The 27881-nt window shown below is 38.8% G+C and overlaps 1 protein-coding gene and 1 long non-coding RNA gene across 11 annotated transcripts in view; one reads left to right on the forward strand and one right to left on the reverse strand.

Moving 5' to 3' along the window:
- Positions 1-27881, forward strand: part of GRIA4 (glutamate ionotropic receptor AMPA type subunit 4) — a 379592-nt gene that overhangs the window by 257453 nt on the left and 94258 nt on the right. For all 9 annotated transcript variants that reach the window (XM_082682482.1, XM_082682480.1, XM_082682483.1 and 6 more), the window contains exons 5-6: positions 2583-2767; positions 24381-24434. In XM_082682482.1, coding sequence (XP_082538608.1) covers positions 2583-2767; positions 24381-24434 — 239 coding nt within the window. The remainder of the gene's footprint in view (positions 1-2582; positions 2768-24380; positions 24435-27881) is intronic.
- LOC309840426 lies at positions 14353-27860 on the reverse strand. 2 transcript variants are annotated; one of them, XR_014298589.1, is made up of 5 exons: positions 26786-27860; positions 22747-22915; positions 20537-20616; positions 15822-15898; positions 14353-15360 (listed from the first exon to the last, which is right to left on the reverse strand). It is a non-coding gene; the product is annotated as an uncharacterized lncRNA (long non-coding RNA). The 2 variants fall into 2 exon arrangements; XR_014298590.1 differs by having other exon boundaries at positions 20537-22915.

The following is a 27881-nucleotide window of genomic DNA, read 5'->3' on the forward strand; positions in this document are numbered from 1 at the left end:
AATATATTCCCAACTATCTTGGCAAATAAATAAGACACACACATCTGAGTAACACTGAACAAGAGAGCATATGAAAATCAAACATAGCTTATAAAAGAATTCCAGCTTCCAGCCTTTAACTGCATGTCCTTTGCACTGCACTGAAAAGATGCCATTTATTTCTGACTATGATTAACGGTTCTTCTTAGGCAGCCAACTTTCTTTGCCATTTAACAAAGATTGTGTCCTAGGGTTTTCTCTTATTTCAGTTCTTGTGTCATTTGAAAATTAGATTGTGTAACGAAAATTTGAATTTGAATTATAGTTTGGTTTATTAGTGTGAATCTTGAAGTATCTCTTATACAACTGGGAACATACATTAATTTCATCAGAAGGTTTGTGGCTATACAATCTGTAAAGGTCCTATAGGCAGGAAAATAACAACCTGGATGCCTAGTAATGATGTGAAGCCTGATAACCACATGATGCCAAAAATTAAAAAAATAAAGTAAAAAGGCAGTATACAAAGAACACTGCCTTGTGAATGGATCCTAGGGCACAGGACGACTACTTTGATGTGTGTGGTTGGTATTTATCATTTTTTTTTTGGCAACATGCAAAAAAAATCAAATGACATGTCTTTGAATTATTTTGGCATGACACTAAATAAAAGGAGAAAGAGGGAAAGTAAGATGTCAGTTGGAATTTTTTAAAAGAACATGTTCATGGGTGTCAAAAATGAATAAAAGGAACATTGCCTTGCTTCCTATCAGAGAGCAGGTCCCTGTAACAGAATAAATGAGGCCTGAGCATACATGAAAAGAGCACTCAGACCATCCTGTTACCTAGGTATTAGACAGCAAATAAGGGGAAGAGTCCTGGGCTTGGGGTGGGGGCCAAGGGGAATCTAAGTAAGATCCGAAAGGATGGTTACAGGCATGCGTTACAAAAGGGAAGACTAAATGGAGCACTAGATAGACCAGAATAATTACAGAGTAATTAACATGCCCTCTGTCTTCCTCTTGGGGGAATTTTTTTCATTTAGATAAAAATGAATCCTGACTGCCACAGTATTTCATTTGGCAGGATACCAGGTAATTTATATTTCAAATATGATCTCATCATCGGTTCCATCTGTTGACATTAACCAAGCATCCGTAACGTTTGAAGCTCTGACTTGTAGAAAATTTACCTGAAAATCAGAATCCTTGAATCTGAGAGACTCATACCAATCAGAAACCTGAGTAAATGCCCTCTTATCTTACAAGTGCTGTGTATTCATTTAAGTCTTCACTTTTAATCCACCCCGTTCTACACTCTGACTCCAGGGATCAAGGAAGGCAGAAACCACAGTCCGCTGCCATAGGATGAGCTCAAATCAGTGCTAGACCTTCTTAAAGAGGACCAACATTTTTTTCTTTTTTATGCTAAGCAGCAAGTGGAAAAACTCACTGGTTACCAGGCTCTGATTCTAACCTGTTCTTATTTATTGTCTATTCATAGTTTCAAAGACTTTTCCCTTCTTCTTATATGCCAGTTGAAAACTGAGAGCTGGAAAAAGCAAGATTATAGGACAGTGTTGGCCTGAAGAAACACTCCAGGAGCTGTGTTCCTAAGTTTGCCTCAGCTTCCCTAACCCAGACCCCGAGACCTTTGACTTCCCTTCCCCTTTGTGCTGGTTGGTACAGGGAGATAAGGACCAACAATAGGGCACAGACCACCCCATTCTCTGGAAGACTGTCTCCAGATAACGAACGTTCCCTTTTTCAGCAAGCTTGGATGAGTCTTCTCAACCTTCAGGACCCAGTGCAAGTTGTTCCTCCTCTTGCTGATGTCCCAGCAGGCAAATTTAACCAAACCTTCTTTGGGCCCACAATGGACATTGAGTACAGCTTTCATTGCAGTATCTTAAACTGACTTGCATTTGTTTATCTGAATGTCTTTCCTCCTCTACTAGATTATGAGTTTGAATGCCTGGTGCCTCGCCTAGTAGCCATTCAGTTCACCCGCTTTCTGCATCGTCCCCCTGCTAAAGAGACAACGAGTTAAATAATGCCTTCTCCCCCAAAAAGGTGGGGGTTGGGGAAAAATAATAATGGCTCCTCCATTCACAATAATGGATCCTCAATAAATACTGTTGCATTAGATTTTAATATCCTCTTTTCCATAACTGAACCCAAAAATGTCATTTTCGCCTTGCTCAAGGGGAGCAGATGTTCAAAACAGATGTTCAAAATTAATTCTGTCCAGTGAGTAAAATTAACAAAAATAATTTATGAAATTTTTATTGACTACGGTAGTACTGAGTTTGGTTTTTGGTTTATTTCATGAAAAATATGTCTAAAGCAATGTAATGTTCTCTCTACTAGAGGGATTGTGAGAGTTTATTCAAGGCATGCTGTTCTTCCTTCATTCAAGAAATATTTTTAAGGGGTGTTGCCCCCAAATAAAAGAACAACCACTCAGATCTTTAAATTTCTCAGCATTTATTGTATATTTGCAGCATAAAAATGTTGACATAGTCTCAGTGCCTGCATAAGTTATTAATGAGGAGGAGAGAAAGTATGTTTTTAGTAACCCTTCTGGATTTCTTTCCTCACTAGGGTACTCAATACTTCAAGCTATTATGGAAAAAGCAGGACAAAATGGTTGGCATGTCAGCGCTATATGTGTGGAAAATTTTAATGATGTCAGCTATAGGCAACTTCTAGAAGAACTTGACAGACGACAAGAGAAGAAATTTGTAATAGACTGTGAGATAGAGAGGCTTCAAAACATATTAGAACAGGTAAGTCCTGGATTTTATATTATTATTACCCTAGACCTTCTACAAAAAGTTGACTTTTGATTTACTTTTTTCCCATCAGTATTTTCTCTAAACCATTCAGTCTGAAGTACAGAGTTCAGGCATTTTCATTCCATGATTCATCTTCAAGACTAAATCGTAATCCTTTATCACCAAAGGCCATTTTGGTTCCTAGGTCTCAGTGCAGTGAGGAGCACTATTTCTCACACATTTTAAAGACCTACCACATAGTAAGGACCTTTTGTGAATCACCAAGAGCTCTTGGCCTCCTACGTTCATAAACATAAGTTTTGAAGATTAATGCCATCTAGAATCTTAGAGAGTTTTAGTATTCACAACTGTGCTTTTTGTAACCTTTAGAAAAAGAGCTACATGAAAAAAAAAAAGAAAAGAAAAAGAGCTACATGAGAACGAACATGAAATAGTAAAGCAATGAAATAAAACCAAGTTAAATGGCATACTTCTAGATGTGTAGCTCATCTTCTTCTGATGTTTTAAGTGCAATGCCATCACAGTGAAGATGGTTTTCAACTCTCTTCACAAATGAATCTTTCAACAAATACTCGTTGATTTGATTTGAAACAGATAGGAAAAGGTAAAATTGAGCTTTGTTATTGTGTTAAATGATAGGAAAATCTCATCAAATAAAGGGTAGTATTTGCCTTCCTCCTCACCCCACATCTCTATAAGCTTTAAGTCGTATTTGGCCAAAATCGTGGTGAATGAATGCCACCTAGTGGTTTTGGAAATGTTTGCTCCTGCCTTATCTATTGTAAGCCCTTCGATCTGAGAGTATAGTAAGCAAGAGGTTTTGTTACTTTGCTGCGTACAGTATGCATAATAATATGATTGGATTTGTAGAAGTAAACTTAGCAATTTGTAGCTTTATTTATAACAAGAACTTAAGTACTCAACTAGAAAAATCAAAACTGAAATATGTTTTAGAGATTCCTACTTCATATTGAAGAGCCCTACACAAAATGCCTTTCAGTTTCCCTCAACTATATCAGAATTTATAAAAGTTAAAAGTAAAAAAGCATGGCGTACTTTCTTTTCAGGATCTTGTGAAGCCAGTCTATACTGTAAGAGGAAATAACAGTATTCAGTTTCTGTTAATTTTTCTTGGAAGAAGAAAAAAATCTTGATTGAAGAACTATGTTTTTATTATATTGGAAGACAGTCATTATAACCCTGTATGTCATTTAGGTTTATTCCTAAGGGACTCCAAAAAAAATCATTAAGGTTGCAACTATTCAAGGTATTTAGAAATTTTCAGTGTGTATTTATGGAATCCAAGGAAAAACTTTCTGACTTGTCATTTCAGCTCCAACTCTGACTTTCTTAAGACACTCATCTCAGCTTAAACTGTGCTCTCCCTCCCTCTCACTGCCGCCTGTGTTGAGAGTTTGAGTTGATATGAACAAATGAAGCTTTGTAAATACCTCCTCATGAATCCCACAGAGCAGTTAGTTCTGAGAATGCCCAGAATTGCCAAGTTCCTGTCAGAGGGCGAGGAAGGCTCAGAAAGACCCTCCACTTAGCACCTGTGCTTAAAAGGCTGTGTCTGGAGAAGGCAGTGCAGGGCCTATAGCACACTTAACTCATTTCACAGGCTTAGCTAGTTTCTAAGAAGAATATCGGAGTGCCCCAGTGCTTTGGATAAACTCTTGCCTTAAATAAAATCTTGGCAGGGGAAATGATAGCTTTTTTTTTTTGTCATCTCAAAAGTATTTTTTATATTCTTAGCCTTGAGATATGACTAAAATATAATGTTGTATAAGTTTAATGTGACGGTGTGGGAATTTGATAAATTAATAGATTTAAAAGTGTTTACCACAGCAGAGCAGGCGAATGAACAATTCTTTCTCTTCACATGGTTACCGTTTTTGATGACAGGAGGAATGAGAATATTTAAGATCTACTCTCCTGACAACTTCCAGATACATAATACAATATTGTTAACTGTGGTCACCGTGCTGTACAATAGATCCCCCAGAACTTAGAAAATGGAGTGTCTGCCTTTTCCGTGTCTCTCCTTGCTTAATTCTAAAAGGTTTCTTTTCTCCTGTGACTGCATAGTAATCATGAGACTTTGTCCCTTTAAAATGCCTTTCAAGTATAAACCTAATCAGTTGTACAGTATCTACTATATCATGAGAATATAGTATACTCTAAATTGTTCTATAAAGGGGCACCTGGGTGGCTTCGTGGGTTGGGTCTCTGCCTTCGGCTCGGATCATGGTCTCAGGGTCCTGGGATCCAGCCCCACATCGGGCTCCCTGCTCAAGCCGGGAGCCTGCTTCCCCCTCTCTCTCTGCCTGCCTCTCTGCCTGCTTGTGATCTCTGTCAAATAAATAAATAAATAAATCTTTTAAAAATAAATAAATACATAAATAAAATAAATTGTTCTATAAAGTCTTCCCTAAGAAAAGATGTTTTTTGATCCTGAACATGATTTTTTTTAGCTACTGATACTTTAATTCCTTGTAACTAGGCCAAATCATTTTAAATGCTCCTTGGTTTTACTCTTGACTCATCCAAACACAAGAGCTGGTCCAAACTGTGTCAAGAGTTTCTACATGTTACCCCTGTGTTTCTGCACTGTCTTTAATAAGTTGAGATAACAGTGGAAGACAGTTTCAGAGAATCAAGTGCCTTTTTTAAAAAAGTAAAACACTAAATAATCTTGACCAAAAAAATGCTTTTGAAAAGAAGTAGCCATCTTTCAGAAGATGATGAAGTTAATATGATGAAGATAAGGGGATGTGCTGGTAGATTCTAGAAAGATGAGCACACTTAATGTTGGCATGCTACCAATAACAACTTTGTGGATATTTAATTTGTATCATTTTTCAAAAACATAATGGAAATGGCTTCCACAATTTTCTCTTAAAATCTGTGAATGGACAACTGTGTTTGGAGAACCACTTCATCCTCTGCACATGTTTTCCAAATTATTGTTGTACCACAAACTGTTTAGTTCTTATAAATGTATTACTGTTTGTTCTTTTAGCATCTCTTTTCTTTCTTTAATCACTGCCCAGAAGAGTTAGATAATGTATCAGAGGTTTCAAATTAATTAAAATTTGTTGTTCTAAGAATTTTACAGTATCTTTTAAACTTAATTACAAATACTCTAAGGCAGTGGATCTCAAACAATAGTAGGCTTGAGAACCACCTGAAATGAGGTGTCAGCCTTGCTAAAAATGCAGAATTTTGTCCGTATCTTTAGATCGTTTGCTTGAAAAAGTCTGGCCTGGGACCCAAAACACTACCATAAAAACAAAATTGTAACTAGAAATCTGTAATAAGTACAACACAGCCAAGATGTTTATTAAAGCTAAAGTTCTTTCTATAAAGGGTGAGTAAATTAGTGTTTCGTATGTGTGCTTTACTTTTATTTTTTTGAGTTTCAGTGGGTGGTTTGTTTTTTTTTTTAGTATTTCAAGTTTTTATTTAAATTCTAGTTAGTTAGCATAGAGTGCAATATAGTTTCCGGAGTAGAGTTCAGTGATGCATCACTTACATGGAATACCCCGTGCTCATCACAGGTGCCCTCCTTAATGCCTGTCACCCTCCAGCCCATCCCCTTCCTACCTCCCTCCAGCAACCCTCAGTTTGTTCTCTGTAGTTAAGAGTTTGTTTTAGGCTCCACCTTCATCTCCTTTTGTTTTCTTTCCCCTATGTTCTTCTGTTTTATTTCTTAAATTCCCGTTCGAGTGAACTCTTAAAGTATTTACCTTTCCCTAACTGCCTTATTTCAGTTTGCATTGTACTCTCTAGCTCCAACCATGCTGTTGCAAATGGCAAGATTCATTCTTTTTTATGGCTGAGTAATATTTGTGTGTTTGTGTGTCTGTGTATGTGTATATGTGTGTGTGTGTTTACACCACATCTTTATCCATTCATCAATCGATGGACACTTAAGCTGAATAAATAGTTTCGCTATTGTAGATATAATGCTGCTATCACCATCAGGGTGCATATATTCTTTTCAGTCAATCTCTTCGTATCCTTCAGATAAATACCCAGTAGTGCAGTTGCTAGGTTGTAGCGTAGCTCTGTTTTCAACTTTTTGAGGAACTTCCATGCTGTTTTCCAGAGTGGCTGCACCAGCTTGCATTCCCACCAACAGTGTAGGAGGTTCCCCTTTCTCCACATCCTCACCAACACCTGTTGTTTCTTGTGTTGTTGAATTTAGCCACTCTTACAGGTGTGAGGTAGCATCTCACTTTTTTTTTTAATTTGTATTTCCCAGATGATGAGTCATGTTGAACATTTTTTATGTGTCTGTTAGCCATCTGTATATCTTTTTTGGAAAAATATCTACTCGTGTCTTCTGCCCACTTCTTAACTGGGTTATTTGTTTTGAGGGTATTAAGTTTGATAAGTTTTTTTATAGATTTTTTTATACTAACCTTTTATCAGATATGCCATTTGCACATATCTTCTCCCATTCTGAAGTTGCCTTTTAGTTTTGTTGATTGGTTCCTTTGCTGTGCAGAAGTTTTTATCTTGATGAAGTCCCAATAGTTCATTTTTGCTTTTGTATCCCATGCCTTTGGAGACGTGTCTACTAAGAAGTTGCTGCAGCTGATGTCAAAGAGGTTGCTACCTGTGTTCTCCTCTACGAATTTGATGGTTTCCTGTCTCACATTTAGGTCTTTCATCCATTTTGAATTTATTTTGGGGTATAGTATTGGAAGGTGGTTCAGTCCCATTCTTCTGCATGTGGCTGTCCAATTTTCCTAACACGACGTGTTAAAGAGACTGTCTTTTTTCCATTGGATATTCTTTCCTGCTTTATTGAAGATTAGTTGACCATATAGTTGTGGGTCCATTTCTGGCTTCTCTCTTCTGTTCCTTTGGTCTATGTGTCTGTTTTGTGCTGGTATCATACTGTCTTGATGACTACAGCTTTGTAATATAGCTTGAACTCCAAAATCATGATGAGTCCAGCTTTGGTTTTATTTTTTAAGATTGCTGTGGCTGTTTGGGGTCTTCCATGGCTCCATACATATTTTAGGATTGTTTTTTCTAGCTCTTTAAAAAGTGTTGATGGAATTTTGATAGGGACTGCATTGAATTTGTGATTGCTTTGGGTAGCATAGACATATTCACAATATATGTTCTTCAAGTCAATGAGCATGAAGTGTTTTTCTATTGCTTTGTGTCTTCCTCAATTTTTTTCGTAAGTGCTCCATAGTTTTTAGAGTACAGCTCTTTTACATATTTGGTTAGGTTTATTCCTAGGTATCTTAAGGGTTTTGGTGCAGTTGTAAATGGGATTAATTCCTTGATGTCTTTTTCTGCTGCTATGTTATTGGTTTATAGAAATGCAACAGATTTCTATATGTTGATTTTGTATCCTGCAACTTTACTGAATTTGTGAATGTGTTCTAGCGATTTTTTTGGTGGAGTCCTTCAAGTTTTATATATAGAGTATCATGTCGTCTGTGAATAGCGAGTTTGACTTCTTCCTTGCTGATTTGGATGCCTTGTATTTCTTTTAGTTTTCTGATTGCTATGGCTAGGATTTTTAGTACTACATTAAATAACAGCGGTGTATGGTGGACATCATGTGTTGTTCTGACCATACAGGAGAAGCTCTCCGTTTTCTCCCACTGAGGATGATACTAGCTGTGGATCTTCCACATATGATGTTGAGTTACTTTCCTCTTTCCCTACTTTGTTGATGGTTTTTATCAAGAATGGTTACTGTACTTTGTCAGATGCTTTTTCTGCATCTATTTAGAGGATCACATGGTTCCTATCCTTTCTTTTATTAAGGTGGTATATCACACTGATTGATTCGCAGATTGAACCACCCTTGCAGCCCAGGAATAAAGCCCACTTGATTGTGGTGAATAATTATCTTAATGTACTGTTGGATTTGATTTGTTAGTATCTTGTTGAGAATTTTTGCATCCATGTTCATCAGGAATATTGGCCTGTAATTCTCCTCTGTAGTGGGGTCTTCGGTTTTGGAATCAGGGTAATGTTGGCCTCATAGAATGAGTTTGGAAGTCTTCCTTCCTTGGATTGCTGTTTAAAATAGCAGTTAGTGGGATGCCTGGGTGGCTCAGTTGGTTAAGCCGCTGCCTTCAGCTCAGGTCATGATCCTGGAGTCCTGGGATCAAGTCCTGCATCGGGCTCCTTGCTTGGCAGGGAGCCTGCTTCCTCCTCTCTCTCTCTCTGCCTGCCTCTCTGCCTGCTTGTGTGTATTCTCTCTCTCTGACAAATAAGTAAAATCTTTTAAAAATTAAAAATTAAATAAATAAAAAATAAAATAGCAGTTAGCCATTCCAACATCTCAGAACATGAGTTTCAAAACAACTATTTGATAATGTAGTTTAATATATATTGATTTTTCTATCCTAAATTACACCATAGGAAAAAATGGAAGAATTTATATAAATATTACCTACTGAGCTTGAAGGTAGTAGAAATATAACAAAACTACAAAGTTTGATCTACTGTCATATTGTTTGTATGAGGCCACAATAAAACAACTTGGCATTTTTGGCCTTCTGACCCCATTGGGCAGTTTGGTTCACTTACCTACAGAAAATAATTCAGGAAAACAAAAACAAAAACACCTAAAAGTACTTTTTGAATATTTGTTGAGTTTGTAATCAGTTATTTAAAATGTCAATTTTTACTTTAATATTCCTCACTGGACACTTGTGGTATTCATCTTACCTAGTTTTCTTCCTCTTACAACAATCAATTATTTCATAATATAGCTAAAAATAACACAGCTGGAATCAAGAATTGCTTTCATGTCAAAATTAGTGCTTTATAGTGGGAGCCTTTTTATATTTTATTTTTGCATCTATCCATTGATTTTAAATCCTGAACTCAGTTACTTGCAAAGAGTCCTGATAAAGTCTAAGACCTTACTCATTGAATATTGAACTCCCAGTCAGATTCATATGTTTAACCCAGTGGCAAAAAGGCTACAACAGATTTTATCCTAACTGTTTTCCTAGCCTCAAAAATTATTTGAGGGGCGCCTGGGTGGCTCAGTGGATTAAGCCGCTGCCTTCGGCTCAGGTCATGATCTCAGGGTCCTGGGATTGAGCCCTGCATCGGGCTCTCTGCTCAGCGGGGAGCCTGCTTCCCCCTCTGTCTCTGCCTGCCTCTCTGCCTACTTGTGATCTCGCTCTCTGTCAAATAAAATAAATAAAATCTTTAAAAAAAAAATTATTTGAGCAAAATAGCACTTAAGGGTAGTGGTTGCTCACACATTTTACTCCACCATGGGGAAAAAAAAAAAAAGCAAGGGTCACACAAGTATTTCTGTGTTCCTATAGTCTGTGAAACCCTTCTCTTATAACTTCCAGCTCATCCTCTGGAATATAGGCATTACACAAATGGTGGGGTCACTTGTACTCTCTGGTACCTCTTTTCTTTGCTCAGTGGGCTTATATCCGCAAAATTATAATGTTTCCAAAAGAGATGAATATTTTCACTTTTGAAGAAATGGATAAGAAATCTTCCATTGTTTATTTTTACAAAAAAGTAAATGGAATAATAAATAAATAAATACCTGTCCCCCTGTGGGGGAGGGGAGTAAATAGACTAATTCAATGTTTGTGATTCTTCTTCTCTTTACTCTGAATAAGGAGCATTAGACCAAGATGATCTTAGAAAATCTTGATCGCTCTAAAAGTCAGTAACGCTATTTCCAGTAAAAACTTCCTGATCGTTGCATTTGATCCTGAAGCAGTTATAATTTTTACACATGAGATTCACCTTGAAAGGAAGCATAGACTAAAAGCTCAGTCAAGTCGCCCTTTCTGTACATTCATTCATCCTATGAATATTTGTTGACTGCCCCTTTCAGGTGTGGCGCCAGGCCCTGCTGAAGATAAAGTGATGAGCAAAACAGAGGCATTTTCTCTTCTGGTTAGGAGCTCTTCTCTGGCCAACTAAGGTTTAAACCAAAAGCATTTGCTAAAATCCTGCTAAAACGCTTTCTTTCCTTGAGAAACATGGTGCATAGAAAGTGATCAAGGATTTCGTGATCCCCAACAAAATCCCCAATAAAATCTTGGGGATTTTGTTACGGGTACGGTTCTTACTGAATACATTGTGGTATCAGGGGCATTCAGTGGAGACCTGGAACTCTACTGTCCCTGGAACACGCCATGGGTATATGTAAGAAGCCTTACCAAGTCCGTGTCGGAAGAAGATGACAGGGACTTAACCTCGCAGGATGAAATAGCTGTTAACCAAAGAGCTGAGAAAGTGGCTCATAGGCATCTCGAACTGCCTGTTTATTGCACATCTCAAACGTAATTGATGTCTCTTTCAGCAATATTCCCCCTTCCACTTTATAAAAGGGAAATTGGGGTTTCCATTAGACTCAATGGGACTCAGATAATTGGCAAAATCAGTGACCTTCCCATCTGTTGCAAATTAATAAGAAAAGCCTAAAAACCACAGTGACCTCTCAGAGGTTTATTGCCTCACCAGAGGAAACCAATAATCCTGCCTCGGGGCACAATCAGTTGGAAAGAGGGAAATTTCTCACACAAGGAAATGTGGTCACTTGCACCTAACTGGTGAAAAGTGCACAAGGTCCCAGTTAACCTAATTTAAGTCTAAGGCTGCCTCCCTGGCTAGTTCTATCCAAGTGAGACGTCAGGTGCAGACGGATTTTTGGCAGCTTGCCAAATGTATGGCCTCAGATAATGTCTGTTTTTCTAGAATCTGCATTTATACATTTTCAGACATCTCTAACACAAATGACTACACTAAATCTAGAGTTCTAGCCACCTCCACTTCCAAAAACATCTCGGACTTTGAATAAAGCATTAAAAAGAGCCTGCCCCCATATGCCGTAAGCGGTTGAGTCATTATCTAGAAGGAAAGGAACATTCTATTTACTTTCTGATAACCATAGGGTCATTTTTTTTCCCCCTCACACTAAGACCCCGCCCCCAAAAGAAAATCCTTAAAAACAAAAGTACAAGAGACAGAGGAGACAAAAAGAAGCACAGAGACAAGGAAAGCTAGCTTTGGTCATGAGGAATAGTCATTACAGAAAAGGCCTCATCGCAGGGGAAAATGGCTCTGATTATTTGAATGGTGTCTGGAAGGATGAAGCCGCAGGCGCTACAGCAGCAGCGGAGACAGGACGGTCCGCACTTAATTTCTGATGCCCCCATTCAACACCTGTGTGCCGGATATCATTCCAGGCACAAGGGCGCTGTGCGAAGATGAGCAGAGCTGGCTGGCCCTGCACTGGGCGCGCATACACCCAAGTTGGGAGCTCAGAAGCGTGAGTGCGGAGTGGCCGGCCACGCAGTTCTTGATGGCTTTGGAATCAGAAACATTACAGCAGGTGTCAGGAACTCAGGGAATGTGGTGACTCAGTATAATCCAGGCAGGCCTCACAGGGAAAACAGACGCTTACGTTGAAAACGCATTGCATTTTCCCGGGAACGGTGTGGAGGGGTAAGGGTAGTCCAGACAGAAACAACCTCAAAGGCAAAGAGTTCTGGAAAAGCCCAGAAGGAGGACACTCCTTCCATGTGATATAATTGGCTGGGGGGAAAGGCAGAAATGGGAGCTGAGCAATAATCAAAAATAATACTGTAAAGACTCGAGGTAGCCAGCATATGGATTCCTCCTGTTGTGTTTAGCTACCTGTCTTTGTTGTGGAACTCTTATCTCCCTCAGAGCAGGGTCTGTACTTAGAGTTACAGTTTATCCCCAGTGATATGAAAGGGTATCAAAAATAATTGTTGAATAAATGAAAGTCAATCTCAATGAGCTTCATTTGAAGACACTGGCAGGTGGGATCTCATTTCTGTGTTTCAAGGACGAACAGTCAGAAGCCCTTTAAGGTTCTGGAAGTTAAGCCCTCCATTCCCTGAGAAGCTTTCTTGTCCAGAAGACCTCCCCCGCCAACAATGGTGGGAAATCGGGGTTTTCTGGTGTTTGTTGTATTGGCTGAAAAAGCATGAAAGTTTCATTTCCATATATTAATGTAACAATGAGTGAGATGCAGTGGGAACAAACCAGGCACTCAAAGAAATTACTACAGCAGAGAAATCGTATCAGCAATTTCCCGCACAGGGGCACTTGGCAAAGCTTGCTGAAATGCCTCCTTATAAAGCTTGCTTTGTCATCTTGAGCTCTGCTCAGTCAGGAGCTGCTACGAAGTAAGGGGAAACTTAAAAGACAGGAGGTTATGTTTAAAACCAGGAAGGTTTACTTCTTTGATCTTACTTTTTAGCTGAACTGATTTGAATGCACAAATCCCATCACAATGCACTGGGTTTGTTGTTTTCATAGAAAACAGAAACATCTTTACAGATCTCAGTCAGACTAGTGCAAATGGAATTTGGTGGGAGTTAGAAAGTCAATCTCTAATTGACTGACTCTTAGCAACAGTAACCATGGTTGCAGGAATTCCTCATTTTCTTAAAAGTTTAAAAAAATTAAAAAAGGAAAAAGTAAAGAAAGCAAAGGATGTAAGATTTTTGAAGAGCAAGGAAAATATGGTTGTGAGAATACTAGTACTTTTTTCTTGGAAGAATTGTGGATTCTAGGCATTGATTGTGTTCAACTCAATTTGTTCTGGTTGATGCTCCAAGAATACTGCTTAGAATAATTTCCATTATTGCTGTTGACATAAACGTTCAAAAACTCAGGTTTTTTTTTTTTTTAAAGGACAATCTGCTTGACAATTTTAGAGAAATAAGTTAGTTTTTCTAGCCTTAAATAGAAAGCAGCTGCATAGATTTACCTACTGTAGTTTAGAGAAAGGCAAGTAATACCTCTTATTAAGGAGAAAATAGAGGATAACTTCATAATTTATTTCATCTACTCTTTAAATATTTAAAAGGCAGTGAGATTAACAAAAAGGAAGCAACACAGCCAGCAATACCTTTGAGGGCACTCTTCTGAGTCTTGTAAACATAAATACAACCACGCTTTATAAACTCTGGAGTATTTAGAGTCAACAGTTAAAGTGGTAGAGTGCCTTCCCTGCTAATGAATGAAGGGATACATCTTCTTTTTTTTTAAGATTATTTATTTATTTATTTGACAGAGAGAGATTACAAGTAGGCAGAGAGGCAGGCAGAGAGAGAGAGGAGGAAGCAGGCTCCCTACCGAGCAGAGAGCCCGATGCGGGACTCAATCCCAGGACACTGAGATCACGACCTGAGCCAAAGGCAGCGGCTTAACCCACTGAGCCACCCAGGCGCCCCAGGGATACATCTTCTTAATCAGTGTGCTGGTTAGAAAGGTAATAACACAATCCATACTGAACCCTTCCCATGATTGTACACAACTTCCCCAGTGATCATCTAGATTTTCTCTGAACTCCTATACAACTAGTGCCAAGATTAAGATGAGATTATGGAAGGAAATTTAAATGGTGTACTTTTTACCAAAAAAAAAAAAAAAAAGAAAAGAAAAACAAAAGAGGGAGAATAAGTTCCACATGATCACTGGTAAATGGAAGAAAGATCAAGAAGGTTCCGTGTGCACTTGAGAAGAATGAGTATTCTGTTGTTTTAGGGTGGAATGTTCTGTATATATCTATTGTTTGTTTGTTTTCCCCCCTAGAGTCACATGTATACCCCATGATTCTTATGTTCTTCCAAGTCCAGGTTTATGCTGTCTCTGTACTTACCCTATGTATTTTCCTTTACAACCACAAAATCTATACTGGAAAAATACGTTTGAATTTTGTTCTTTTAGTTAATTGTGTGGCTGTTTTGGCTGATTGTTATCATAATGTAAATTTGAAGGTCAAATGTTTTAATATACTATAATGACATAATAGTATAAATATCTTGCCAGTAACACAAAGAAACTCATCTTCTTGTGTCTGCCCACCCCACCCTATCATTTTCCTTTCTTATGCATGTACATAGCATTCACCCATTTGCTCATTTATTCAGTACCTACCAATTCCCGAGCACTGTGTATAAAGTTTAATCAATTGTTGACCATCCCTTGAAGGAATTTCAGATGTAAAGGAAAAGAGAGGAACACAAGCAAATAATGTAGCACCATGCAGACAGGTGTAATAAAGCACATTGCTGAAAGATGAGTCAGAATTCCCCAGGAAGAAACGCCGGGACCGGGCATTCAGGGCAGATGGCAGTGGGAGAGCAGAGCCCTGGGTTGGAGCCACATGTTTGGGGAAAGCAAATGCATATGTTTGGAACATTAGCTACAGGGGAAATGAAAAGATGCTCAGGGCAAATTGAAGACAGATTACAGAGGGCCCCATGGGGTCTCCTCAGTAGTTTTATATTCCTCATTAACATTTTGATGCCTTTGGATAGTTTTAGACATGATCTGATCAATTCATATTTTAAGAACAATAATTCTTGTGACATCTTAGAGAATGGGCTGAAAGGGGGACAGATTACTGACTAGTAGTGTGCCAAGTGAGCAGTGGTTCTTAGTCTTCATTTTTCGTGTCTCGTGTATACCAGTATTTCTTTTCATTTATTTGAAATCTGCATAACAGATATTTATTAAAGGCTTATCAAAGGCCAGGCAGTCTCCAAGATCCCTGAAGTCCCTGCTCCATGGAGCCCCTATTTTAATGAGGGAGACACAAAATAAACAAGTAAATACATAATGCCAAATAGGGATCATGAGAGATTCTTAAAGGTGTTTATTAATACCTACTTCGCCAAGCATCACGATAGGCACTTAATTTAGAGATTCATAGTCCCTATTACTTTTGTTACTATTTTGAGAAGTTTAACTGACCTAAGGTTAAAAAAAAAGAGAGAGGGGGAAATCTCCTTTGGTGAATTTAGTGGTGTTATTAGTTATGGATAACAGTCTTTGTAGGACTAAAATACCTGCACAGTGAGCTTGCTAGGCATATACAACATGCCAGCACCAAGTAGGAGAATCTCCTTTTTTAGGAACATGCATATTATTCCTGCTTTGTTTCTTTTCATAACCTTTCATTTGCTTGTTTTTTTCAAGTAATTTCTTAGTTAGTCGATTGAAAAAAGATAAAAAATTGACACAGAAAAGATTTTACTTGTGTATGAAGATAGGGGCTCTGCTTTGTCCTCACTCTGAATCCACTTCATAGGAACATGGTCCTGTAGCACTGAGCTGTTGGAAATAAAATAAAACAAAACAAGTGAGCTTAATGGCCAAGAAAACATTCTCCTGAAATAAAAGTAAGGAGAGTGACTCTGGGGCCTTCTGTCTTCTATATTTAATCACAATTTTATCTGTTGAGTAGAACTCATGACCAAAAAGTTACTAGTTGACGTTATTAAATAGCAAGGCGCTGCCACAATTATTATGGACAGAACATACCTTCAGTATGCCTCAAAAAAATGGTTGTGAAAGTTAAGGAAAGTAGTGAGTACAGAGTAAAGCTATAGGAAAGATGTCCTTAAACAACCTTTTAAAACTGTTCTCTAGAGTGGCATGCTCTATCTGGCTCCTGGAATTTCCGTGTGCATTAGCATATTAAAGTCTCTAAAAATTCCTATAGCAAAGCAACCTCAAACCTTATTTAACCTGGTGTTCCCTGTAAGAGTGTCTACAGAATCTCTCTCTCTCTCTATTTCTCTCTCTCTCTCTCTCTCTGCAGTCACTTCTTTGCGTTTTATTTGCCTAGAAAATACAGGAAAAGAAAATGATTCCAAGAAAATAAAGGAAGTTTTGAATTAAGAAAAATGAGGGAGAAGGAAATGCTCTGATGATAATATTTCAAATAAATATGATAAGAAAAATAAATATAAAATCAAGGGGATAGTGGTAGGAACATGTTAACAGGAGCCCCCAGAAAGTGTTTCATACAGTTCCCTACACTACAAGATTCTCCGGTTGGATAGATCTTAGAGGTCATCCATCCCATAAACAACGCCTTCACAGAGTGCTTCTGCAAGCCATGTTCAAACATAGTTGACATATAATTCAGACACCCCCTCATAATTATCTGTCCCTTGGAAACGTGTGGCAATACATGACCTTTGAAGATAACTTCTATTCCCATCACCACCAACCCCACCAGGCCCTCAAGTTTTCTTTGTAACCCATGAATAGATGTTTATCCATTGATGACCTGTCCAATTAGGGACATGAAATATTCTGAATAATAGAAAGTTAACCACTTACGGGATTCCTGTTCTCAAAAAGAACACCATAGAGTGTACTTAAAACTGTACTGTACATAGGTGAACATTTAATTGGTCATTTTGAGCTTGTCCTGTGAGTAGAATTATCTATTGGATTGAGTTGGATTTACAGTAAAGGTAGGCTTTATACCTCAACTATCATTTTAGATACACATCTGGTAAAGTACAAACTATACAAAACTAAATCCAAGCTATTTAAGTTTTCCTGCTAATTGGCTTTCTTGTGGATATATAAGAAACTTGCACACCTAAACTTGGATATGTTAAATTTTACCTGCTCGTTCTCCATCTGCGTGGCCGTGTCCCAGTCTGCTGCAGAATGGGACTGGGGAAACCTTGCATATATGATGTTATTCAAATAAGCAATATGTTCAAACAGGAGATTAGTTGAAGAAAAGGAACTTTACTTCATTATGAAAAAGCTGGTTTTTCTCATCAACATGTTTGGCATTCATGAACTAGTATGATAAAGTCACTGTCATAAATATCTGTTATTCATTTTCTGCTTATGAAAAATGTATAAAAATTGGCCAAAATCAAACCATTTTTCTGATTGCTATGGCATAGGGAAGGCAACAGTGTATAATTAAAATATATATATATATATATATATATATATATATATATATATATATATAAAAATTACAGTCAGAACACATCTGGGCTGGAGTCCCAGCTTTATTACTTAATGTCTCTACCTATTTAATGTGTTTATGAAAAAGCAAAGGATTACCCCCTCCACCTATATCTCATTAGAATTATTTTTTATATTGCTTCTTAGAAAATATCTCTTTAGTTAAAGAAAAGCAGGGCGCTCAATGGTTCTTTCAAGCTATTATGTGCATTTCACATTCATAATTACAAATTCCATCGAACCTCTGTGCCTCTTTGCAAATATTTTCAATCACTAAATTAAAATGCTATTAAATCAGAATGGATCTTTGCTAAGAGATGGTCATCATTAGCATGATGAGAATCATATTATTCAAGCTCTGTGGATGTAGAATTCTGGAACCACCATAATAGGCAGAGAGAGAAGGATATGCTCCTCCACTGTGCTTTTCTGTAGCCGTTGGCAGTTACCATGATGAGATGAGTCCCGAAGCAAGAAATAAATACCTGCATTTCAGCACTTAGTTTTCAGTCATTGTTTTACAACCGCATTCAAATCACCTCACTTACAGGGCCTTCCGTGTAGAGAGGTGTATACAAAGTGATCTGCCATCTTTGTTCTGAAGGGATGAAATTGAAGGTGCTTTGCGGTTGTTGTTGTTGTTGTTGTTGTTTTTAACATTTGGAATATAGTCCAAGAAAGAGACCGGTACTAAGAATGGTTGTTCTTAAGATATATAAAGACAGTATGAAAGGGAAGATCATATGTTGGGAATAAAAAGAAGGTATTAAATAAAGATACCGATTCATTCCTATTTCCCTATATAAGAGGTTTAACCTTTCCCACCAAATTTAGATATCCAAATAAAAGCATGGTGTTTTATGCAACTTGAGTCTTTGACTGTAGACAGTGGTTAGGGACTCAGAATATGATGTATGTGTGTTGCATTATAGGCATGAAAAGCTTGGCACAGTTAGCCAACAAAAGTATTTTGTACCCTTATTAATTTTCCTGCCACATTCTTCATTTCTTTTTTTATTTGTAGACTGTCTTAGTTTGGTTTCTGCAGAAGCAGACCTCAAGACAAAGATTTATGTGTAATCAATCAGTCAGTTTGGGAGGTAAAGAACACACTAGAAGGGCAGTGGAGAAATTCAGTCAATTAAAGGTGCATTTATCCCGAAAATTACCACATGGGTAACGGAGGCTTAATCTCATTTGAAATTAATGTAAATTACTGGAAGATTATTGTAAATGTCATTTGAAATTAGTGTAAATAGAACACACATGTCACAATCCTCTCTCTGGCAAGGGCATTGGAATATTTGTGCACCGGCTCCTGTCAATCACTGTGGGAGGAAGGCACCCACTCCCTGGCACTTCCTACCTAGCCTCCTGCTCCTCTCCACCATGAGCAAAGTGGGCTCTGGGATCAGAGCAGACCCTAAAGTCACAGAACCCCAGGTGTCAGGCATTACAGCAGCATGTGCTGAACCGGTCAGAGAAGAGCCTTAGTGGGTGGCCAGTAGTGTCTCTGACAGTCGCTGGTGGTGCAGACAAAGGACTGGATGGCTGAGAAGGCCTCTATCCTTTCTACTTCTAGTACATATTCTAGTACATCTTCTACTGGAATTCAGCAGTCCCGTTGGGCACTTCCACGGAAAGATCACACCACTGTTTTGAGAGGCAGCCATCCTTTCATGGGCAATGCTTTTCTACTCCCTTTACCCTAAAAATGAGTTTGTCCTAATTAGAAAGTTTTATAATTTCTACCGTCTCCAAGTGTATGTGTGTGCGGATTCTCTATCAGTTAAAACATCTGATGAGCACTGTCCTTCCATCTTCTCCCTGAATCTCTTCCCATACCAAGTAGCCTCATTCCTTTGCTTCTGAGGTTCTTTATTTTCCTCTCTCTGTGAATCACACCCCCAGAAGGAAAAGTCCTGCTGTTTTCTTAGGAGGCTGTAATTCAGCAGTCTGTTTGCAAAAGCCCTTTGCCTTATATTTTTCTTTTGGTAAAACTGAGGTAAACAAACTCAACAAACTAAAGAAGCTAAAGCTTGAGTTTTTATCTATAATAAAATATTTTGAAGCATCCTGAAAAATCAACATTCGAGGGACATCTGGGGGTTGGGATTTCTGTAGATACAAAGGACTGGGGAGAGTGACAGAACATCTCCAGCATTTACTGGGCTTTGTGTCCGCAACACCACCAAACGCTGGCCTGCTGTGCTCCTGTCCCAGAATTCTCTGGAATGTGGTAACAGGCAGGAGAGGAATTTCCAGCTGACTTATAAATTCAAAGTAAAAGGAAAACCAAAATCATTCATATTTGGGTGTGCTGTTGCAGGCCTCTAGCTTGAGGACAGTTCAATGTCATGATCATGGTTTCATAATAGTAGTTCAAGGTAATACACAGCCGCCCTCCTCTGGGAAGACCCCCAGATGCTTTATAAACCATCGGTATGTAAAGGATTCGCATAAAATTGGATTGTGGGTTAAAGGCCGAACTCTCATCATTTACAAGCCTCAAAATGATCTTAATATATTGTGTTTGTGGCATTTATATGCTAACTTCTGTATTCATCCACTCAATCAATATTTAACATCTGTTCTGTCTTTCAAATTACCTTGTTCTCCCAGCTGAATGATACCACTTCTTAAAATCCATGGCATTCCCTTTGCTTTACTCTGCATTTCAGTCAATTCTGTGTGAGGCTTATCGCCTTAAGAGATTAATTAAACACCCTTAGAGCAGCAGCACCAGCTTACTTCTGTCTATAAGCCTTCAATCTGCTTACCCTAAATTTATACATAAGACACATTTATTCAACTCAGTTTATTTAAAGGTGAGGCCAAGGTGGGAAAGTCTCTTGGATTCATTCTTCCTTAATTTTAATAGAAGAGTAAAGATTTAGAAGTCACAGTCATAGAGATTAGGCCGTAATTTGTTAACAAAACAGTGCGGTGGCTGCATCTGGCATTTACCTTATTAGTGCACCAAGGCCTGATTTTAGAATTGAATCATTTGACCAACACCATAGATATTTCTAAGCAACTGTTGTTTCCTAAAAAACAAACAAGAAAAAAATAATCAAAGGAATCAATTTCTTAAACGTTTTATTCTTGGAAAAATGGGCTCCTTGGAAAGTATATGATCTGTGGAACTTGCATATCCTTCCTAATCCGTTCTTTAGAACTCTGAATGGACACTTAATCATCATTCTTTGTTCATTTGCATCCTCTGGGGTTTTTTTTTTAAGATGAAAAGAATAGAGATGCAGAGTCTCTACTTGAACACTTTTCTGTCTTATAAAAGGCCATAATTAATTATTGCAACCAAGGCCTCAACGTAGGCATGCTTCCCCCTTAACAACTGACCCAAACCCACTTGTACATCACTGTGGGAGGGCTACTGGGGTGGGGGGCATCCATTTCCTGGCACTTCTGACCTGGCCTCCTGCCCCTCCCCACCATGAGCGAAGTGGGCTTTGGGGACCAGAAGAGACCCTAAGGTCATGGGACTCTGGGCTGACCGTTACAGCTACATGTGCTGAACCGATCAAAGAAAGGCCTTGGGGGCAGCCAGCCCTGTCTCTGACAGTCAGGGGTGCTGCAGACATACCCACGCTGTCAGGTATCCTTGTATCTTTCACCTCACTGTTTACTTTCCCTCTTTATAAAGAATAACATCAGAAATACAGAGACACAAGGTTTTGCCTGCTTCCAAAGTCAAGTCACTCAGATTTGTTGTTTTTGAGTTTCTTGTTTGGTTGGGTTGTTTGTTTGTTTGGGGTGGGGTTGTTTTCTGTTTTGTTTTTGTTTTTACACATGAGACAGTCTGCACTTGGGTTGAGATGATGATGGCCGAGTCAAACCATACCGTGACACTGTTTCACACAACCATAAAAAAGTAAATAAATTATTTAGCTTAACCAAACAGCACTTTGGACACTTTCCTATAGAGTATTGGAGTATCCACTGTATTTTTGTTGATGTTGTTCACAAGAAACTTCCATCTCGTGTTATATGCTTGGCAGAGGGCCCAAGACCTGGCCTTAACCCCTGGCCCGCCGTGGTCAGAAGCTGTGAGGGCCTCACAGCAGTTTCTGCAGCACCTTTGTTTTTCCCGAGCAAGGATCTGGCTCGGAAAAACGATGTTCTTCTCTCTGGCCTCCCCAGCCAGGTGACTAAATCGTCTGCTCACTGCTCCCCGAGGCCCCCGGTGCCCATCGTGCCAGTGCACACCAAGCTCAGCAAGGCCTTTCTGCCAGGACTTTTGTCACTTTCACTTGTTTTTTAAGTCTTGAAAACTTCTTACATAAGGTTGAACTTATAGGCAGTCAAGAACGGATGGTTGTTTCCTTGTAGAGGCACCGAGGGCAGAATTTCTACTGGCCCCACATCTTTGTAACATTTACAAGAGTTAGCTCTTCACAGTGTTTTTAGAAGAAGGGAGAGGGGATGGAGTGCAGCCATGGAGAAATCACACACTGACAGCCTTGAGAGAGAAGAGGCGGGCTGAGTGTGGGGGCTTGGGGAGAGTGAGGAGGCTGACCCCTCACACTGGAGAAGGTTTCAGTGAAAGCTCGAGAGAGAAACAATGAACTGTCGGAGGGCGGCAGTCCCTGCTGAGGTTCCATAGAGGGAGTCCTGAGTACCAGCCATCAAGTGTTCCTTAATAATTATCTTTTGCACAAGCTCCACCTCAGATTCCCAGAGAATTCCAGGACTCTGGCCTCCTCAGCCTGGTCTAAATCAGTCAGGTTTGGGTTACCCAGTATGATGACTAGTTACACAGTTTCTTTCCTGGACTTTCTTTGCAATCCCATCTACACATGGTTTGTCCTCGTCTGTATGGTGAGACTGTCGAGGGCTGTTCAGTTTTAGATTAACTGTGGACTGGATGAATCAGGCAAGAGGAAAGCTGGAGACATGCTGTGTAAAACATTGCACATGCAAAGGAAAGCTTCCTGGAGAATAAAGAACATTTCAGGAGCCAAGAAGGACTCTGGGAGGGACTGTGCCCATATAAGCTGCCAGATTGGACAGCCTGACCCGGGGGCTAATGGTCACCCGAGAACAGGAACTTCGGGTGCAGCCAAGGCAGTAAGTTCAACCTCAGATCCGATCGAAAGCCACACTCTTGAAGGGTGTGACACTGCAGTCATGAAGGGGACTAGAAAACCACCTGCTACCTGGACGTGGAGTCAGCTGGGTGTGTTCTGCCGGGGCCGGGCTCTGTGTGGCGGGGCAGATACATCCGATGGGAAGTGGTCATCACAACCTTCTGTAGGCAGATTGTTAATTGAATTTAATTTGTACCACACTGTGAGGTGGGAATCAGTGACAGCAACATTGCAGTACCTGTTAGAGGCAAACACAGATACCTTTGAAGGGATGTTTTCAGGGATGTGGGTGGAGAATTTCCCAGAATTGAAGAAATCTTCATACTCAGGAAACACAACAAATCCCAAACAATATAAAAAATACTAAGGTAAAAATCCAAACTCCATTGTAGTGAAACCGCAGAGCCATCCGGATAAGGGAAGGTCTTAGCTGTGACCAGAAAGCAATGATGAGATGAGCAGACACTCATTTCACCAGGGGCCTTGTGTGCAAAGCTCTGGTTTGGAACACATTTTGCATTTTCTGGATTTTAAAAGGGTTTTCCTTTATTTTATACGCAAGTCACCTATTTACAAAGAATTATTTTTAGAGGATATTAAAATGCTGAAAACAATTTAATTTTTTTCTTTGGTGATTGAAGTATACAAAACTCATATATCATGTTGTCCCCTTTGAGGAACCAATGAAGTTACCACACTGCTCACCGGTATCTGTCATTAGATTTTCTCTCATTGAAGAAATTGTCAATTTTATAGAAAATAAGAGTTTTAACTTCTGATGCAATTTTATTTCTGTGATAGAAATTTCTGAATTTCTAATTCCTGAAACATTCCTAGAAACATTCTTAGAAAAAAATTAATGAATCGGGGCACCTGGGTGGCTCAGTGGGTTAAAGCCTCTGCCTTCAGCTCAGGTCATGATCCCAGAGTCCTGGGATCGAGCCCCGCATAGGGCTCTCTGCTCAGCAGGGAGCCTGCTTCCCCCCTCTCTCTCTGCCTGCCTCTCTGCCTACTTGTGATCTCTGTGTGTCAAATAAATAAATAAAATCTTTTTAAAAAATTAATGAATCTAACAGAGAAAAAGTCTCTTGATAATGTTTTGTCTTTATTCTTTTGATTATAATAAAATACCGCTCTATTCATAGGCAGGTGGGAATTAACTAAGCACTCTAGTTTCAGAAGCATCTAAACACGGGTACTTTGCCTTACAGAAACCTTGCTTGCTGCTCAGGACAAAAGTCCAATCTACTCATAGAAAATCATTCTTAACAGTGGAAGACACTTAACAGTGTATCATACGTTTCTATAAATTACCAACAAATTAAGGATGTCTATCTTCTTTGGACCAAAATAATTTTAAGTTTCTTACGTTAGTGTTTATTCTTTTTTAGAATATATATATGAACTATCAGTTTGTTTCATAACCATCTTCTCCTCTTTGAGGGAATTACAGTGTAATTTTTTGAACAAGGTTTATTGATTGAAGGATCATTTATACAGCATGATTGAAATTAGAATTTTTTTTTACTTTAATCACTTAATTTTTGGCTTAGGAATTTCTTCTAATTACAAGGAAGAGTGTAACATTTTTTTCATCATGTTTCCACATGGAATTAGGCTAAAGTAGCTAAGATTCTATTTTTTTTAATGTATTCTTCAGTGAAGTTAAATTGGTTTTCTCTTGTTTTCTTCCATTTTCACAGATTGTGAGTGTTGGGAAGCATGTAAAGGGCTACCATTACATCATTGCAAACTTGGTAAGAGCTCTCTATTTTCTGTTATTCAGAAGAATTGCTCAAGCGTTCCAGATTATTTTAACTGTGCCTTAAAATAACATTTCAGTAAATGAATAAATCACAGTACTTACTAAGCTTTTTATAACCCCTAGGATAATGTACGATAATTTGGTACGGTGGTCATTGTATTTCTAATGTGCAATTCAGTGTATGTTGATGCGGACTCCCCTGACATCTGCCAAAGGGACCTTTAAAGTAACTATGACACTTGCTTTACTACGATACCACCTGGCAAATTAAACAATGGTCTTTCCTCTATAAATGATAAATGTATCACTGTATGGATCAAGATTGCCAATTCTTAGGATATCACAAAGATGATGGAACTGATGACCCATGTCCTCTGATTTTAAGAAAAGCAGGATTGAAATGGCTATTAAGGAAGTCTTTTGATTGCAAGTAATCCATATTTTTTAAATTATGTCAGCTTTTCATGTATATAGGTGGTTATTAAGCAAAATACATACATTAGTATAAAATCCTGAAAGACCTAAGACAACTCCTTCTGGATTGGTGAGCCAAAGCTCACCAAGTTTTTCTTGTAAACTATGTGGTGTAGAGGGCACGTGAGCTATGCAGAACACCATTCTCCTTGCTTCATTAGAAGGCCATCAGTCCCAAGGGCTTGATCTCAGATTGGTTTATTTTAGAGAAGTTAAGAATGTTTTCTTCTCCTTTTTCTCTTTTCCTACCACATATTTCTTTGGTGAGGATCTTTTGCTTAAGACAGGAAAAGAACCAAAAGCTGCAAAAAAGATTCAGATTTATCTATTCCCCTCCTATAGTGAGTGGGCCATCACCCTCTGAGACTGGAATTTTTAGTGGATGGATCACATTGTGGAATTGAGATACTAAAATTCAACGAAAGACTGTCAAATTCTAATAGTAAAAGATTACCATAAGTTACCATCAGTAACTTGTGCATACCTGTGTTATAATATATTGTGTTAATTATGCTTTCTCGACTTACTCATTTATCTCTAAATAACTGTGATTTCCAAAACCAGAATGAATTTTGTTTCATTGGGCCAATCAATAGCTTTTTCTTGGGAACTATTGCATAGGGTTCCCGAATAGGAAGTAAATCCATTATCAAAAGAAAGATTATGTTAATGTAGTTAATGTTGAAAGACTGAATGATTTCCTCCTAAGATCAGGAGCAGACAAGGATTCCCCTCATCCTTTATGTTGAACATTGTACTGAAGCTTCTAGCAAGAAAAAGAAATAAAAGGCATTCGGATTGAAAAAAAAGTATTTTGTGAATAGACAATACTAGAAAATCTAATAAAAATAAGGAATCTAATAAATAATTATATTCTTAAGGAATCAAATTTTAAAAATCTAACAGGAGAACTAATAAGTAGATTTAGCAGGGTTTCAGGATCTAAGGTCAGTATAAAAAACTTTTGCATTTTTATACACTAGTAGCTGACATTCTGAGAGTGAGGTTAAAAGAAAAATTCCATTTATAACTCCCAGTTACAGTCTACAATTAATGAGAAACTGCTACTTCAGTCTGGCAGGACCATTCAGTTGGAGGAACCTAGATGGTAAGATAGGAAATCCCCGAAATTCCCTCCTCCCCCAGATACACACACAAAGTAGTCCCTCTGAGAGAAATCGAGAAAGTAGTTCAGTGACTCGTACACATCAGGCAACTAAGAAAATAAACCACGTTGAAATGGGTAGGAAAGGCTTAAACACACTCCTTCCATAAAAACTATACCCAGCACAGTGCCATACCATCAAGAGGGCATCCCCAACTCCCAGCTTCTCCATGAGCAGCAGAGGATGTGGACCATACATTCAGCACCCTATCACTCAAAAGACAGACCCCCAAAACACCTACCTCTGAAAGCCAGTTGGTTATACACCCACAAGACCCACAAGACTACAGAAACCATTCTTAATGGGCTCACATTCACTGTTAACTATCCCCACAGGCCTTGTTAGCACAGAGAGAGCAGGCAAAAATGCCCATCTCTAGTCTTTCCCTGAAAGGAAATTGACTACCTACTTTCCAGTCTGCTGTGGAGAGTCCATATGCAAAAGCCTGGCTGAGTACATTAAGAAAATGGCTGTGATTCCCCGTGGAGCGCAGGGTAGCTAGTGGGCATTTCTGTCACCTTCTCCCTCTGGCTCACTCCCACTGTAAAACCAGGTCATCAGCCCCTCTCTAGAAGAAGAGTGAACACATGCCTGGTGCCCTACCCTTTACTGTTGCCGCTCAGGGTTGACTGCATCTGATCGCCGGCGGAGCTTGCATTCACAAATCCCACAGGCCTATAGCTAACAGTGAGGTGGTTCTTACCAGCAATGCGTGAGGGTGCTCACCCGGGTATCCGCCAGGGCTCCATGTGGAGGGAACTGGCAAGTCTTTCTCTGAAGCAGGTTTGACTATGTATTTCACAGACTGCTTCCTGAGAGTCAGTCTTACAGTCAGCCTGCATCTAGGTGCTGACGGTGATCCTTTGGGGACACTGTCAGGTCCCTCAACTACTAGGAACCACTAAAAAAAAAAAAAGTCTGTTTGAGTAATCACATAGATTTAAAGGACAACCAACAGTTTAGCCTGTGCTGATTTGATGAGGCTCATCTTCTATACGACACCAGTGATCAAGACTGGCAGAGCTGTCTGTATTATCTACTGTGCAGAACCCACAGAGGGAATAAGAAAAATGAAAAAAAAAAAAAAGAGGAAATACATTACAAACAAAAGAACAAAATAAATCTCTAGAAACAAATCTTAATGAAGTGGAGATAAGTGATTTACACAATAGAGCTCAAAATAACAGTCATAAAGATGCTTGTCAAGGTCAGGAGAGCAAGGCATTATTAACAAAATAAGCATTTCAACAAAGAGGTAGTTGTTTTTTTTTTTCTAACAGAAATCATGGAGCTGAAGAATATAATAACTAACTACAAAATTCAGTAGAGGTGTTCAGCAGCAGACTAGAATAGGTGGAAAGAAAGATCAGCCAAATGAAGATAAGGCAGTGGAATCTATCCAATCAGAGAAGCAAAAAAGAAAAAAAAAATGAAAGGGAAGATAGCTTTAAGGACTTAGAATACACCATCATGGACCAACGGACATATTATAGGGCTCCCAAAAAGAAGAAGAGATAGACAAAGGAGCAGAAAGCTTCTTCAAAGAAATAATGGCTAAAAAGTTCCCTAATCTGGGGAAAGTCATAAAAGTCCAATTCTAGGAAGACCAAAGAATACAGATAAGCTGCATCTCAGGAGATACACACCAAGACACATTGCAGTTAAGTTATTCACAAATTAAAAGACCAGGAGAGCATCTTAAAGCAGCAAGAGGAAAATAACTTGTTATTTACAAGGGAACTAATGCAAGACCATCAGCAGAAGCTTTATAAGCAAGAAGGGAGTGGGATAATGTATTC

Source organism: Mustela nivalis, assembly GCF_964662115.1.
Source record: "Mustela nivalis genome assembly, chromosome: 9".
NCBI classification, from domain to species: Eukaryota; Metazoa; Chordata; class Mammalia; order Carnivora; family Mustelidae; genus Mustela; species Mustela nivalis.